Source organism: Onychomys torridus, chromosome 13 (genome assembly GCF_903995425.1).
Source record: "Onychomys torridus chromosome 13, mOncTor1.1, whole genome shotgun sequence".
NCBI lineage: Eukaryota > Metazoa > Chordata > Mammalia > Rodentia > Cricetidae > Onychomys > Onychomys torridus.
Window position 1 is genome coordinate 46,034,750 of NC_050455.1, and position 15,018 is coordinate 46,049,767.

At 40.3% G+C, this 15,018-nt stretch overlaps 1 protein-coding gene across 1 annotated transcript in view; it reads left to right on the forward strand.

Moving 5' to 3' along the window:
- Ccdc192 (coiled-coil domain containing 192) overlaps window positions 1-15,018 on the forward strand; it is a 197,474-nt gene that overhangs the window by 47,672 nt on the left and 134,784 nt on the right. The window contains exons 4-5 of the mRNA XM_036204485.1: window positions 8,986-9,117; window positions 10,983-11,039. Of these exons, the coding sequence (XP_036060378.1) occupies window positions 8,986-9,117; window positions 10,983-11,039 (189 nt within the window). The remainder of the gene's footprint in view (window positions 1-8,985; window positions 9,118-10,982; window positions 11,040-15,018) is intronic.

The window sequence follows — 15,018 nt, forward strand, 5'->3', positions numbered from 1 at the left end:
TGCACGAAGGTAGCAGCTGGTTCAACACCCCTGAATAGTTACAACAGTGAAATCTCGTCTACTTCAGGGTGCTCGGGGTATGTTTGTAAAATGTCAGAATATGTGAATATGCTGCACTTTTTTCTTCAGACATTGTAAATGTGGATGTGTCTTGTTTTTTTAATCCAATCTGCTTTCTTTCCTGGTGATTTCAGGTCACTTAAATTTATTATTGAGAGGTGTTTCATGATTACTATAATGTTTTGCTTGTTTCCTTGTTACATTACTGCTTGCTCCTATTTCTTCCCTATTAAGGGGGGTTTGTTGGACTTGACGGAGTCCTACCTGTCCTTTTTTGTGTTTTGAAGGGTGAATGAGGAACATTTATGGAGAGGCAGAGTAGCTGCTCCCTGCTGTCCTTTGTCCATCTATTCCTTTCGGGACATTTATCTGTTCCTGCACTCTTGTGACTGACACTGTTTCTTCCCCTGCGCAGTATGCTTTTAAGTATCTTCTGGTTTGGGCTGTGTTGACTTGGTGGTCATGAACTGTCTTAGTTTATGCTCCTCTTGACATGGCTTTGTTTTTCCATCAATTTTAAAAGGTAGCTTTGCTTGATAAAGCAACCATGGTTGACCGTCACTTACATTCATGGCTATATATTACACACACCCACACACACCACACTCACACCCAGGGCTTGAAATTTTATATATTTATAACATTCCATGCTTGCATGCATTTTAGAGTTATTGAGGAACGATCTGATGTTATTCTGAATATGGGTTAATTCACAGGTTATTTTTGGTCAACTTTACACAGGTAAGAAAGAGTCTTGTGGGAAGAGGGAACCTCAATTAAAGAGCTAACTGTCTTCATCAGACTAGTCTGTAGGTAAGCCTGTGAGGCCTTTTTTGTGATTGTTGTGGGAGGATCTAGCTCACTGTGGGCAGTGTCTCCCCTGGGTTGGAAGTCCTGGGTTCTATAAGAAAGATGGCTGAGCAAGCCGTGAGGAGCTTTCCTCCATAGCCTCTGCATCAGCTCCTGCCTCAAGGTTCCTGCCTTGACTTCCTGCCTTGATTGAGACATGAAAGCAAAACAAACCATTTCTTCTCTGAGTTGATTTTGGTCATAAAGTGTTACCATAGTAACAGAAACCTTAAACAATGCGCTTAGTGTCAGAGTCCATTGCCTGGTCTGAGATCTTGAACACTTACTGATATGTTATCATCAAATAATTATATAGCTTTTCTGATTTAGTAGTTGACTCATTTTGAGTTGATTTCTGTATAGATTGTGATAAGGGTCCAACACCAGGTTTTTGCATGGGATTATCTAGTTGTCCTAACTACTTGTTTAAGGGAATCTTCCTATTAAATCTTCTTGACATACTGGACAAAAGTCTCTTAGATCTTTGGGCTTAACTCTCTATTCCATCTGTTCACATGTCTGTCCTTGTCCCAGTCTGACACTCTATTAGGTTTTGCAGATTTGTGTAAGCTGGCAATTGGAAAATGTGAAACCTACAATGTTTTCCTTCTATAAGATAATTTTGAATATCTGAGTTCCTTCATACTCCATAAGAATTAAACAATTGACTGTTCATTTTGAAATAAACTTTGTAATTTTAATAGTGGTCATATTTAGTCTATGGGGGGAGTTGGCACCTTAACACTATTAAACCTTTTAATCTATGAATATTGGATGTTCCCACGTATTTAGGTCTTCTTTAATTTCTTTCAGTAATATTTTGTAGTTTCAGTGTACCAGCCTTTCACTACCTTGGTTAAATTTATTACTAGATAATATTTTTCAGTATGCTATTATAGTTTAATTTTTAAATTTCCTTATTTTGGTTGCTCATTGTTCATTGTTTCATTGTATGTTTTGCTCTCTAACTAACCTTGCCAAGCCACAATTTCTCTCTTAAATACTGTTATTGTTGCTTCACATGTTTTTGTACCCCTGGTTGATTCATTTATAATTTTCTAATCTTCTTGATGAAATGATACTTTGTTAATTAACATACAATGACTTTATTTTTAATAAAGATACTTTAAAAGAATACTATTTAAAACATTTTATTTTTTTTCATGCATGCGCACGTAAGTATGGGAGGGGTGTCACAGTTTGCATGAGGTCAGAGGAAAACTTATAGAAGTCAGTTCTCTCCTTTACACATGTTGCTTCTGAGTTTAGAACTCATGTTGTAAGGCTTGGCAACAAATACTTTGAACTGGCGATATATCTTACAGGCTCAAAATGGGAAGTTCTGCTTCCCCTCTATTTTATCTAATAACCATGTAACCACCCAAACTCTCTTGGCTATTGTTTGCAGACCTTTTCTTCCACCTTTAACCAGTTTGAGTATCAAGTCAGTCCATTGAAGGAAGCATATTGTTTGATTGCATTTCACGTTTCTTTTTAGTCTTTTTCTTTTAATTAGAAGGTTTAATCCACTCACACTTAAAGTATTGTGAGTAATAAAATATGCATTTCAGTTACTTTGTTGTTTATGTATTTTATGACTTTTTGTGCTTTATGTCTATGTTTCATATTTTCTAGTGAACCATTTGAGTCTCTCTTACAGTCTGTTATTCTCTTGTATATGTTTGTTTCCCCAAAAATATGTATGTTAGTTCACTTGATATCATCCCATAGGCCTCTAGGATTTTCTTTCCTTATTCTGTTCCTTTTGCCAGATGATCTCAATGCCCTATTACATACAACTATCATGGAATGCAGGTCCCCCACCCACAGAATTCACACGTAAAATCCTCAATCTCTAATTTTGTGGTATTTAGAGGCACAGCCTTTGTGATACAATTAAGTTTAGATGAAAGGTCATCAGAGTGACATCCCCATGGTGGCATGACTACTCCTATAAGAGGAGGAAGAGACAAGAACTCTCTCCCTCTTACCATGTGGTAAGCAAAGAGACGGCAGAAGGAAGAACGCCTTCAGCACTGAGTAAACTGGGACTTGATATTAGACTTCACAACAGTGAAATAGAAATGCTTGAGTCACTCAGTCCACAGCATGTGCTACCATAATCTAAAAGAATGACTGACCGAAACTGATATCATGAATTAAGAGAGTGGGCCGGGCCAATGGCTCAGTAGGTGAAAGTGCCACCAAGCCTGATGACTCTAAATTCATTCGCTAGAACTCCCATGGTGGAGGTTCTACTGGTCACCTTCTAAGTTCCACATATGTGCTGTGGTCGTTTGAAAAAAAAAATGGCCCCCACAGGGAGTGGTATTATTGGGAACTCTGGCTTTGTTGGAGTAGGTGTGGCCTTGTAGGAGGAAGTGGGTCACTGAGGATGCAGGCTTTAAGATCTCATATATGCTCAAGCAATGCCTGTGTCTCAGACCTCTTCCTGTGGCCCGCAAGATGTAGGACTCTCAGCTACTTCTCCAGCACCATTTCTGCTTGCACGCTGCCATGTCCCACTATGGTGATAATGGCCATTAAACTTCTGATCTGTAAGCAAGCCACCCCGTTAAATGTTTTCCTTTGTAAAAGTTGCTGTAGTTGTGGGGTCTCCTCACATTAACAGAAACCCCAACCAAAACATGCACCCACACTCACATCTAGACATAAACAAAAGGAAGTTTTAAAATGTTATTTATTTATTTTCACTTTATGTATATGGGTGTTTTGCCTGTATGCATATCTGTGCACTGTATAGTTGTAGTGCCCATGGAGTGCGAAAGAATGTGTGAGATCCCCTGGAGTTATGTACAGGTGTGAGTTACCATAGGAGTGCTCAGAATTGAACCTGGGTCATCTAGATGAGCAGCCAGTGCTTTTAATCCCAGAGCCATTTCTCTAGCTCCTAAAAAATGCTTAAAGATAAAAATGGGATGCTGTTGTAACAGGTACCTAAAATGTAGAAAATATTTGGAGCTTGATGATAAGTAGAAGCTTGGAACCCTTTAGGGAAATGCTTAATGAGTAGGTATTTGGAGGGCATAGATCAGGGACTGAGTGCTTGCCTAGTGTATATTAGGCTCAGTTAGATTCCCAGAACATGGGGGATGGAATTATTACAGTGAAATGACTACCAAAGGTAATCTGAGAACTGGGAGAGAAAAGCAGAGAGCTAGAGAGAAAGCCTCCATCCTCTCAGAGAACACAAATCATACGAATATTAACAGGGATTCTAACAAGGTCACAGAAGGAAAAGATGAACATGGTGTTTACAATGAAGGAAAGATGATCCTAGCTGAATTGTGTTCACAACCTGTTGTGAGAAATGTAAAACATGTCAGTGATGAAACTGGATATTTGGCTGAAAAGAATTATAAGTGTTGAAGGAGCAGATAACAAGATAAGCAAATTAAAAAAATAATTGTCAAGCAAATAACAGAACATTCTTGGCTTATTTACATTGCAGAGGATGCCCAGGGTATTGACCATGGAGCTGTCTTTTAAGGAGATAGCTAAGCCACAGACCTACTCAGCACCTTCAGTAGGAACACCAAGAATTTCAACTACCAGAGATGTCAATGGGCTGAAGTGGGGGTGGTGGTGGTGGTCTCTGGTTTCCTAGATTCCACAGAAGACAATTCAGCTATGCACATGTAAAAGTGTTATCCTTAGTCTCAATGAGCTAAACAAGCCATGGTGGTGGGGTCACCTCAAACCATGGAGGTGCAAGCCAGCATGGCAGAATCCTAGGAATAAGACTCATGGGGCAAAATTCTGGAAGTCTGGCCCCTATGTAGCAGAGCCCTAGAGATGAAACTTCCACTCAGCAGAGTCCTTGGTGGTATGACCCACACTGTGTTGGGCCACAAAGGATCAAGTGTTCCCCAACAGAACCATAATATATTAGAGGATGATTCTCAAGCCTTACAGGCTCAAAGAATTCATTTTTCCTTCCTTATGTCTCCTTTGTGGAATGGGAATGCATATCTTATGCCTATTTGACCACTATAGTTTGGAAGCATATGAATTGTGTGGTTTCCCAACTGGAAAAGAATATTACCTCCAGATGAACTGTTTTGCTAATATGTGATTTAGAGAATATTTTGAGGAAACTTTGACTTTACAGTTGAAGGTCATGCAAGCTAAGACTCTGGGGGCTGTTGAGCTCAGATGTATTTGTATATAAGCACAACATGAATTTGAGGAGGGCTAGATGTGGAATGCTAAAGACTGAACATGTCCTGACTGCATATGAAGAGGTACTAATCCTTTGGAAAATAGTTAGGTCTAGAAATAATCTTGAAGCTAAAGTATCTAGAGTGACATGATTTTCTTATAGGAAATAGACAAGACTGGAGTGAGCCACTTACGTAGTCTCATTTAGAGTATTCATTGTTTGAAACATGTAGATTGTGGTAGATGTTGTTATGCCCGTCTGAGTTGATAAAGAGAGCTCTCTTCTGGCTTTCTGATTCTTCCATCTTCTAGCTTGTATTGTGTCTTCCTAGTGGATTTTTACTAAAGCAACTTTTGAATTCTCTCTCTCTCTCTCTCTCTCTCTCTCTCTCTCTCTCTTTCTCTCTCTCTCTCTCTCTCTCTCGTGCACACCTTCCCTGGAACTCACTCTGTAGCCCAAGATGGCCTCAAACTCACAGAGATCCACCTGCCTCTGCCTCCCACGTGCTAGGATTAAAGGTGTGTGCCACCACCGCCTGGCTTGCTTGGGTCTCTTTTATAATCTTTTCACTATTTCCTGTTTCTTTTACATTATTCTCCCAATTTCCTTTACTGATGTTCTGTCCATGGTTTTGTTTGTTTGTTTGTTTGTTTGTTTGTTTGTTTGTGTTCTTACCCCTGAACACATTTAAGATCATAAGTTTTTCTTGTTGTTGATCAGAAAGTCTAGAATTCATGATCTAGGATTCCATGCATTGATTCCTGTTAAGAAATGAGTTCTTCATTTCCCCTAAAGAAAATAGTCATATTGTATTTTGAAGGATGGAAACTTTATTGAGAAGTAGACCTGCTAACTACTGTGATGTAGAAATTCTAGATGTCAGATCCTATTTTTTGCTCCTAAGAATTAGTGATATCACTCCTTGAAGACAGTTGTCCATTTAGTTATTTTACTTTGCACCCATTTTGCAAAGACTGTATTTCTTGTTATATGTAGTCACTGAATTCCTTTTTATTATTTTTGTAGTTAGCCAGTGATGGTAGAGATTTCTTTGGATATTGATATTTTTCTTCATGAAGGACTTTTCTAGAACCAGAAAGTGTTCTTTTGGACTTTAAAGAACTTCAGTGATTGGTTCTGACAGTTTTTGCCAACTCAGTTGTTCTTTGTATCAGGATTAATTCCTACAGTCTCTCATCTGCCATCCTCTAATTTTAATAATACTTCAATATAACTTTAAAACATATCAATACCTTTTCTTGACTATCAAGATGGTACACGGTGTGTAGTTTATATTTGACTTTTCATGTGCCTGGCTTGCCTGATGTTTGTAGGATGGCTACACTGTGGTCATATCTGGTATATAAAAGAACACTCCAGATCTAAGTTCAACCTGGTTGAAACTCAACCTATTGCCTATAAAATGGAAATAACAACAGCACAAACTTCTTGAGGAATTAAACTGAAATGCTGGAATATATTAAAAATAAAAGGTTTTGCAGAATGTCTGCTATATAGCAATACTATAATAAATGTGAACAGTTATTGATACAGTTTTTCATTATTCATCTGTACAGTTCCACCTTGTGTGATAGTTATTTTGAAACTGCCTACCTTTATAGTTAAAATGTGAAGGTTTTTTTGAAGGTAAGAATAGTATTTTCATTTTTTAATCTTCTATTTCTTACATAAAACAAATAGCAAACTTACTTCTGCAACAAATGAGTAAATAAATAGTCATTTAGTGATGGAATAAAGACTCTCTAAACAACAGAAGATGGATTAAAAAGAAAAGCAATCAAGTAATGACAAGATATTTTATAGATCAGACAGGATATAAAAACAAAATGTACCCAACTGAGAGAAAATCATTCCATGAATAAAGGTTTTCTCTAATAATGTCAAGGAATGAATAAACCAATAATGTGTGTGTGTGTGTGTGTGTGTGTGTGTGTGTGTGTGTGTGAGAGAGAGAGAGAGAGAGAGAGAGAGAGAGAGAGAGAGCGAGCTCAGAGATCATTATGGAAGAAGGGACAGAAAGACTAGAAGGCCAGTGGCAGAGAGACTACAAGGAAGCCATATCTTCCAGATACAGTAAGGAAGCTGCACATATGAACTCACAACAGTTGCAATAACATGAACCAAACATGCCCAAGCTCAAGCCAGATGAAATCCCAGGACTGTAGAGATGGGGCAAGAGGTCTCACCCCAACTAAGGACCTAGCTTCTGGGAGAGGGAGAGTTAGTTGTTCTTAAGGGTGTAGCCCATACATAGTACGTCCAGCAAGCTCCATTGGAAGGCCACATCCCCAAGAGTATAAAGGCAACACTAATTGGACTTGATGGGTATTTTATAAGATAATGAGTGAGGACACAAAATTGGGTGGGGTATAGAATTGGGGGTGAATCTAGGAGGAGATGGTGAGGGAATGAATAGGATCAAAATCCAGTGTTAGACATTCCCAATGAATAATAAAAATACCCTTACAACTCCAATGAGTACTTATTGTGGTTAGAGGAGGCAGGAGAACAGTGAGAATAATAATATTCAATACTTTGTATGTTACAGATATCTTCTGAATGCTGTTCTTTTGTAAACGCACATAATTTTCAGACCCTATGTGTTAGTAACAGTCTTTTCTCCCCCTGCTCAGTGTAAAAGAAATGAAGCCCAGAGAGGCTGAGCACATTGCCCCAATCACTTAGCAAAGCTGAGGGTTTACCCTATAGGCTTTGCCTCAGAGTCCACATGATGAGTTATTCTTCTCTAGTAAGACAGATGTGGGTTCAGGGAAGCCAGACAACATTCCCAAGCCACCTTGTGCCCAAGACTTGACTGTGCTAGTGGCCATAAAAGCACATTGGGCCTCCCCAAACACTTCAAAAGGAAAGGTACCACCAACAGTTCTTAGAATGTGCATTTCCTTTGGCCCTGAGTATGCATACACCTGGGGGACTCCCAGCACATTACACAGTGGCTGTATTGAGTGCCAACTAACAGATTTGTTACATGAATGATTGTGTAGATAGACTGGGGGAGCCAGTATATGGTGTAAGGTATAGCAGCATTTGCTTTCAGATTGCCTTCTTCCTATGGTGAACTATTTAAAAACATTTGTTTTCAAGACAAAAAAAAAGTATCTTTTGCAGTAACATACAGGATATACTCAGAGGTGATCTATGATTCCGAGATCACCAGGGAGTTGCAGTGAACACACAATTCTCCAAACTTTCCTGTGCCCCTCAAGAGTGCTGCTGAGCTTCAGAGAAAGGGTACCACATGCTGTTTGAGAGAAAGGAAGAGTCAGTCAGCGGGCTCTCCGAGGGACTAGGGCCACCACACCACCCTCCAAGAGGGATCCAAACAGCAGAACAAACACAAAGGGATATTTTGGTTGTGATTTTTGCACAATCTGGCTTTAATCCGAGTTTAGATTGAAACATTTAACTCTCAACCTTCCCCCCCTGCCTCCAACACTGCTGCTCTTATGGTAAATGGCAAAGTGAGTGAGAACCCACACACTCTGTGGAGAGCTGTAGACTCCCAAGAGTTGTCTGTGACCACAAGACGGGGTTCAGAGGCAGCTGTGCCAGCCATGGAACCCCAGAACACAGAGGAGTGGGTGAGTGCTGAGACCTTGACAAACAGAAATGTCTCTCCTTATTGGGACTGTGGTCGTACCTCTCTCATCCATGTCAGAAATAATGAAATTATATCTCAACAATATTTCCTTCTCTCCCTCATCATTTGTCATGTGTAGAGAATGTTGCAGCTCTTTACCAAAAGACTTAACAGACGTTAGTAGAAGATAATTCATTCCTAAATTGACATTTTAGAAGAAGCCTTTGAAGTACCTCTGAATTCCGTGTCCTCACTGAAAACATGTCTTTAGCTTGCAGCCTCCGAAGAAGCCAAATCACAACTGCTTGACAGAGTTGCCAAGCTGGAGGAAAGGCTGGAGGCTGCAAACCAGAGGAGTACCAGCAGAGTGTCCTACAAAAACATGGTTCTTGAGAAAGACAAGGTATGTGGAGGAAAGGTCATGTTTTAAGAGTTACTTAACCACATGTGACAAGTCTGTAAGCCATTGCCAGGTTGAAAGTCCCCATTTAATGGGCTGGCCTTTTACTCAGGAGTAATGAAACAGGCACTTAGGAGCTGTTTTTACTAAAAGTGTTGACTCATCTTTATGGCCCACAGGTAATAAAAAGCATAGGGGAAATCGGATACCTGTCTTCTTCACTCTGTGTCTGTTTCTGGCTGAGGGCACAGAGATAACTCATTGTCTAAACCGATGGTCACCTAGGATTATAGAAGACCAAACCCTGAGAGGAAAAGGCACCTTGATCCCCACTACCCCTCACCCACCCTCGCCCCCACAAGATGAGGGCGATTGTCCACAATGGTAAGGCTGCACTCTAAAGTTATCAGCTTAATGCAATAGAGGACCACCATGCAGGACAGATTCAGCTGAAAATGATGGGCTCATGCTGTCTGGATCACGTCTTGACCTGCAGCATTTTACTGTGCAGAATTCTTGCCTTCTAGTTTCACATTAGTGCTCCAGAAATTGGATTTGGGGTCACTGTACCCCTATATTTATTCCTCTTCCCAATGTAGTCATACTACACAAATACCTCCTTTCTTTTGCCTTTGCCAATATTTCTCTAAATTGGTTTGCTGGGATAGGGGCCCGGGCCTAGTTTGTTGGGAGTGCCAGAGCCCAAGTCTATAACCTAAAATCTCTGGTAATAGTAGAGATTTGCTTAGAGTATACAAGGGCCTGGGTTCAATCCTTAGCATTGCAAAACAAAAAATAAGTTAATATTTGAGTTAATGGGGGTGAATACAACACTTCATTTTTCTAATGAACATTCACAGATTAATTTTTTTTCATTACATTTTTAAGCTCTCTTTTTTCCTTTTGATAATGCACCCTTTTGGGAAATACTAGCCTCATAGTCTATGTATTTTGTACATGGTGCCAGCCATACACATATTTCTTGATTTTCAAGAGTGGACCTGAGGAAAGACTCATTTCTATATAGTAAAATAATGGTTCTTAAAATTTGACATATTATCTTAGTAAGGATGATGAAACACCATAACCAAAAGCAAGTTGGGGAGGAAAGAATGTATTTGGCTTACACTTCAGCGTGGCTGTTCATTATTGAAGGAAGTCAGGATAGGAACTAAGACAGGGTGGGATCCTGGAGGCAGGAGTCAACACAGAGGCCATGGAGGAGTGCTGCTTACTGGCTTGCTCCCATGACTTCTCAAGCTGTGTATAGAACCCATAACCACCAGCCTGGGGATGGCACTACCCCCAATGGGCCTTCCTTCATCAATCATAAGTTTAAAAAATGTTCGACAGTCAGATCTTATGGAACATTTCTCAATTGTGGGTCCCTCCTTTCAAATGACTCTAGCTCAAGTCAAGTTAACACAAAACTATTCCAGCACATGTATTTTTAATTTATTACGTGATAGATCTCTAAAAAATTATGTGTGTCTCATTATGTAAATTTGACTTTTGTTCAATTCAAAGAATTTGTGTATGTTCATTTATATGGTTTTTTTTTTGTAAAAGTTCATGTGTGCACATACACAGGTGCACACACACATAAACACACTAGTATTAACCTCATCACCTCAACCTATCATCTGTCCCCCCCTTCAACAATTTCCTAGTAGTTAACATATTTTGTACTTTTCCTTCAGGCTTTCTCCTAGACAGAGACATGGCCTCTCTGGTACTGATTTCCTCAACACCTAGCTAGGATCATAATGCTACCAGTCGGCAGATGGAGAATAGGTACACATTTGCTTGTGGGATACTTGGACTATAAAGAGTCAGACACTTGCTCTCTAAACCTTTCTCCTTTCCAGTGCATCGAGAAGCTGCAAGTTGAAGTAAAAGCCTCCCAAGAGAAACTTACAGCCCATGTAAGTGTTTTTCTTCTTCTTCTTTTTTTTAAAATCCTATGATTCATACCACTGTAATCCTGAAAATGAACAGAAATTTGTCAGAAGTCATAAATGAGGTTTATCCACTGTACAACAAATCATAAAGTTAAAAAACAGTATTTTCACAACTTCTCCATAAGTAAAGCTCATGTTCTCGAAGATGCTAAAAATGAAAAAAAAAAAAAAGTGCTCTTATATATGGTCAGGTGGTACAACCAGTCTATGATGATGGCACATCTGCAAAGCACTAAATGTAGAGAAGGATGCCAGGAAAGTCAGTGAAGAGACACAGTTAGTGGTTATTGACACATGGAACTTCGATCTGAGGCTGAGATCCCAAAACTTCAGTTCATGCAAAAAAAGCCCCTGGAAAGCTACCCAAAGATCCGTTGGCTGGGTGCTTAGGCCCTCGGGGATTGTAGAAGGCATTGATGCCAACATTCCTAGCCCATGAGTCAGTAAGAGTAGCACGTTTTATGTGCATTCATTTGCCCCAGTCTTGCGATATTTGGGAAAGTAACACTACATCACAGTGCATCGTGGATGTATATTTGTCCCCGCAGCATCTTTGATGAAGACCTCATCAATGTCTGGGGCATATTCATTTGCACTTTAGACTATGTCTGTGCAGAAAACTAGTGAGCACCAATAGGCAGGATACCCTGTGTATTAGTGGGCATAAACCTGTCACCTAGCTACTCCTGAGAATATGAATAACCCTGACACCTTAAGCATGTCCCCAAAGTTTGTTGTCATCCTTCTGGTCATCTCCATCTGGGCTGTGTGGGCTAATCTTGATAAAGGATACTTGCCAGTCATGTCAAATGGCCACCCTCAATAGCACTAGTTCCTCAGACCAGCTCAGAATGCGAGCAGAAAAGACTGTAAAATAATGCATTCTCATGACCTCCCACTGACTATGTGAAGTGAGTTGACTTCGGAAAATCTTTTTTAATTGTCCCATCTTTTTGTGCTGATGGAAAACAAACAAACAAACAAACACAACCTTATGTGTCAGGACAGTGTTTAATCCCTAAACCCAGTCTTTTCCTTACCTCATCTACTCATTGGAGCAGTACTAAAAATGGCTCATGTCTACATGTGCAGGTTTGTGGCCTGTTCTAGAAGAAGTCTGCCACACTAGCTCAGCATCCTGTTGCAAATGTTTCTCCACTGGCCTGCCCTAGGGTGCCACTGTGGTGGGAGGAAAGCTCCATACTTCCTCTGTTCCCTCCATCTCTGTGCGTGGAGGAAGGCAGATGTTCTTCCCATGCTTCTGATGCTACTACCTTCCAGCATCTCCTGAGGACAGGCTGACTTTAAAGCTCCATGTCACTGGTGCCTTGGGGAAATCCCAGTGGTATCTATTTGTGCCTCCTGACTGTAGAGTGTCTGTCTCCATGATACTGCTGTTGTCTTAGGCTCACCTGAACTGGTGTTGGTTTTTTTGCATGAGGTTTCTGGATTTTTCTTAAGTAATTGTCCAATAGCTAGAATTCAACATACCAGTTTATATTCATCAAGGCTTTTCTTTTAATTCATCAGGAAAGTTTAAATGAGAGCTGTTAATAATAGTATTTATTGAGTTGGTTATGTGTCTTCCTATTGTATCAGTTTTAACTTCTGATATAACCTAACAAGCTGGGCATTATTTCTCAGGTTCAAAGACTGAATCTTAAAAAAAGGTTCAATTGCTTTGTATACTTGGAAATTCATGATTTTGCTATCACAACTGAGTGTCTTTCCAAATTCCTTTCTCTGCATGCTCTCTGAGGTGTCAAAGGTCATCTAGAGTGCTGCTACCAACATCACTTTCTCTTCCCATGCCCTGGAAGTGAATCATCCCTTTGCAACACTTCAACTCCCACTTCTATGCTGCTAAACAACCACTTCCAACTCCTTTGAGTTCTTTCTGTCTTAGTCATCCTGTGATTATAGCCCCTAAGTGTTTTTAATGTGTGTTTCTTCAATCATTATCCCTGGAGAAAACCTTCAGTGAGATGCTGCTATCTACTCAGAAGAGAAAGGAAAAAAAAAAAAAAGTTGTGTGTTGGGAGGCAGGGAGCACAGAGGGCTGGAAAACAAAGCAAAGAGAATGTATTTCCTTTAGAAATTATCCTTGTATAGCCAGTCTCCCGATGTGTTCATCCATCAGTACCATTTAAAAGTACACAGATCTGGAGACTGCTGACAGCTAACATCAACCTGAAGCAGTGTTTTCCTATCTGTGACCTAGTATCATGCTGCTGTCTCAGGATCAGCAAGTCAGATTTGCCATCTTCTTCATCTGTATCTTGAATACATCCCTCTGTTACATTCCCCAGCCATGGTGTCTAGGATACACTATTAGATTATTCTAGAGACCAACTAAAAAGCAGTCTTAAAACCCTAACCTTCTCCACCTCTACCCCTCATGTAGTTAGCTGTGGGGTTCTGGGTCTACATACACTATGTTACCTGACTTCCACACCTCTGGTTTCATTATCCTACCACCTCTCTACCCTTTTCTGACCATTGTATAGTTTAGTTATTGCAAATGGTCCCAAATAATTAGCATATGAAAATTTAGAGCCTTCTACTGTCCCTCTCTGGTCACAAAGCAGCCTGTTTGTTTCCGCTGCACCAGGTTTGGTTGGCTGAGAAGAGAAAGGATAAAAATCTATGTATAAATATTTTAAGTGAGGGCTGTGTGCATAGCTCAGAGTGCCTGAAGCATGAGGTTTAAGCCATAGTGTAAGAGGGGGTAGAGAGACAGAGGAAAAGAAAAGAAAGGAAAAAAGGAAGAACAGGAAAGGGAAGGGAGGAGTGAATGGTTTAAATTGGGCGTAGAAGACAAAACTAGATGGAAGAGACTCTGGCAGGGAGAGAAGGGCTTGAGAAACTAAGATTATGATAACAGAACTTTGCAGACAGAGTAGAGGTTTCTCTGGGAGAAAAACGGAAATATCTTGAGATTTCTGAGGACTCTCTGAAGATTAGGAAATAAATAATAGGGAGAGATAAGAAGAGTGTTTCGGTGTTGATGACTTCAGTCTCTTTAGGTATTTGAGAGTCCTATCAAAAACTGGATTTCCTATTGGACTGTAACTTCCTTAAATGCACACTCAGGTAAATTGACCACTGTGCTGGGCACTTTTATGCCAACTTGACACAAGCTAAAGTCATCCAAGAGGAGGGAACCTTAACTGGGAAAATGCCTCCATAAAATCTGGCTATCAGCAAGCCTGTAGGGCATTTCCCTAATAAGTGGTTGATGGGGGAGGGCCCAGCCTCCTGTGGGTGGACCATTCCTGGGCTGGTGGTCCTAAGTTGTGTAAGAAAGCAGGCTGAGCAATCCATGAGGAGCAAGCCAGTAGGCAGCATCCTTCCATGGCCTCTGCATTAACTCCTGCCTCCAGGTTCCCACCCTGTTTGAGTTCCTTTCTTGACTTCCTTGGATGGCCAACAGCAATGTGGAGCCAAATAAACCTTTTCCTCCCCAAGTTGCCTTTGGTCATGGTGTTTCATTATAGAAATAGTAACCCTAAGACAACCACCTAATGGTTTTCCAGTTTCCTGAAGACCATCCTGGAGGATGCTTGCAAATACAGCTCCTGATCCTCTCTTATCTCTTCTCCTTTACTCATCTCAATTTCTGACTGACCCTACTAATGAAATAAACTTCCATTTTTGCTTATATTTACAGTACCAAGTGATGTTCGGGAGTGTTAGCAATGGGGACTTGGGCAACAAACTGTCAGTCATTGGCATATCACAATCTATGGCACAGTGAAGGCACCACTCAGACCATGCATAGCCTTATGTGAATCCCTTTCTTACCACATCTCCATTACGTACCTGTGACTCTCCCTGTAAGTGTGCTATGCTGTTTTGTCTCTAGGAACTTTGCTTATTGTTCCTTTGCACATGTCATACCTGTCTGCACTATTCAGTTTGCCATATTTTTCTCATTCTTGAT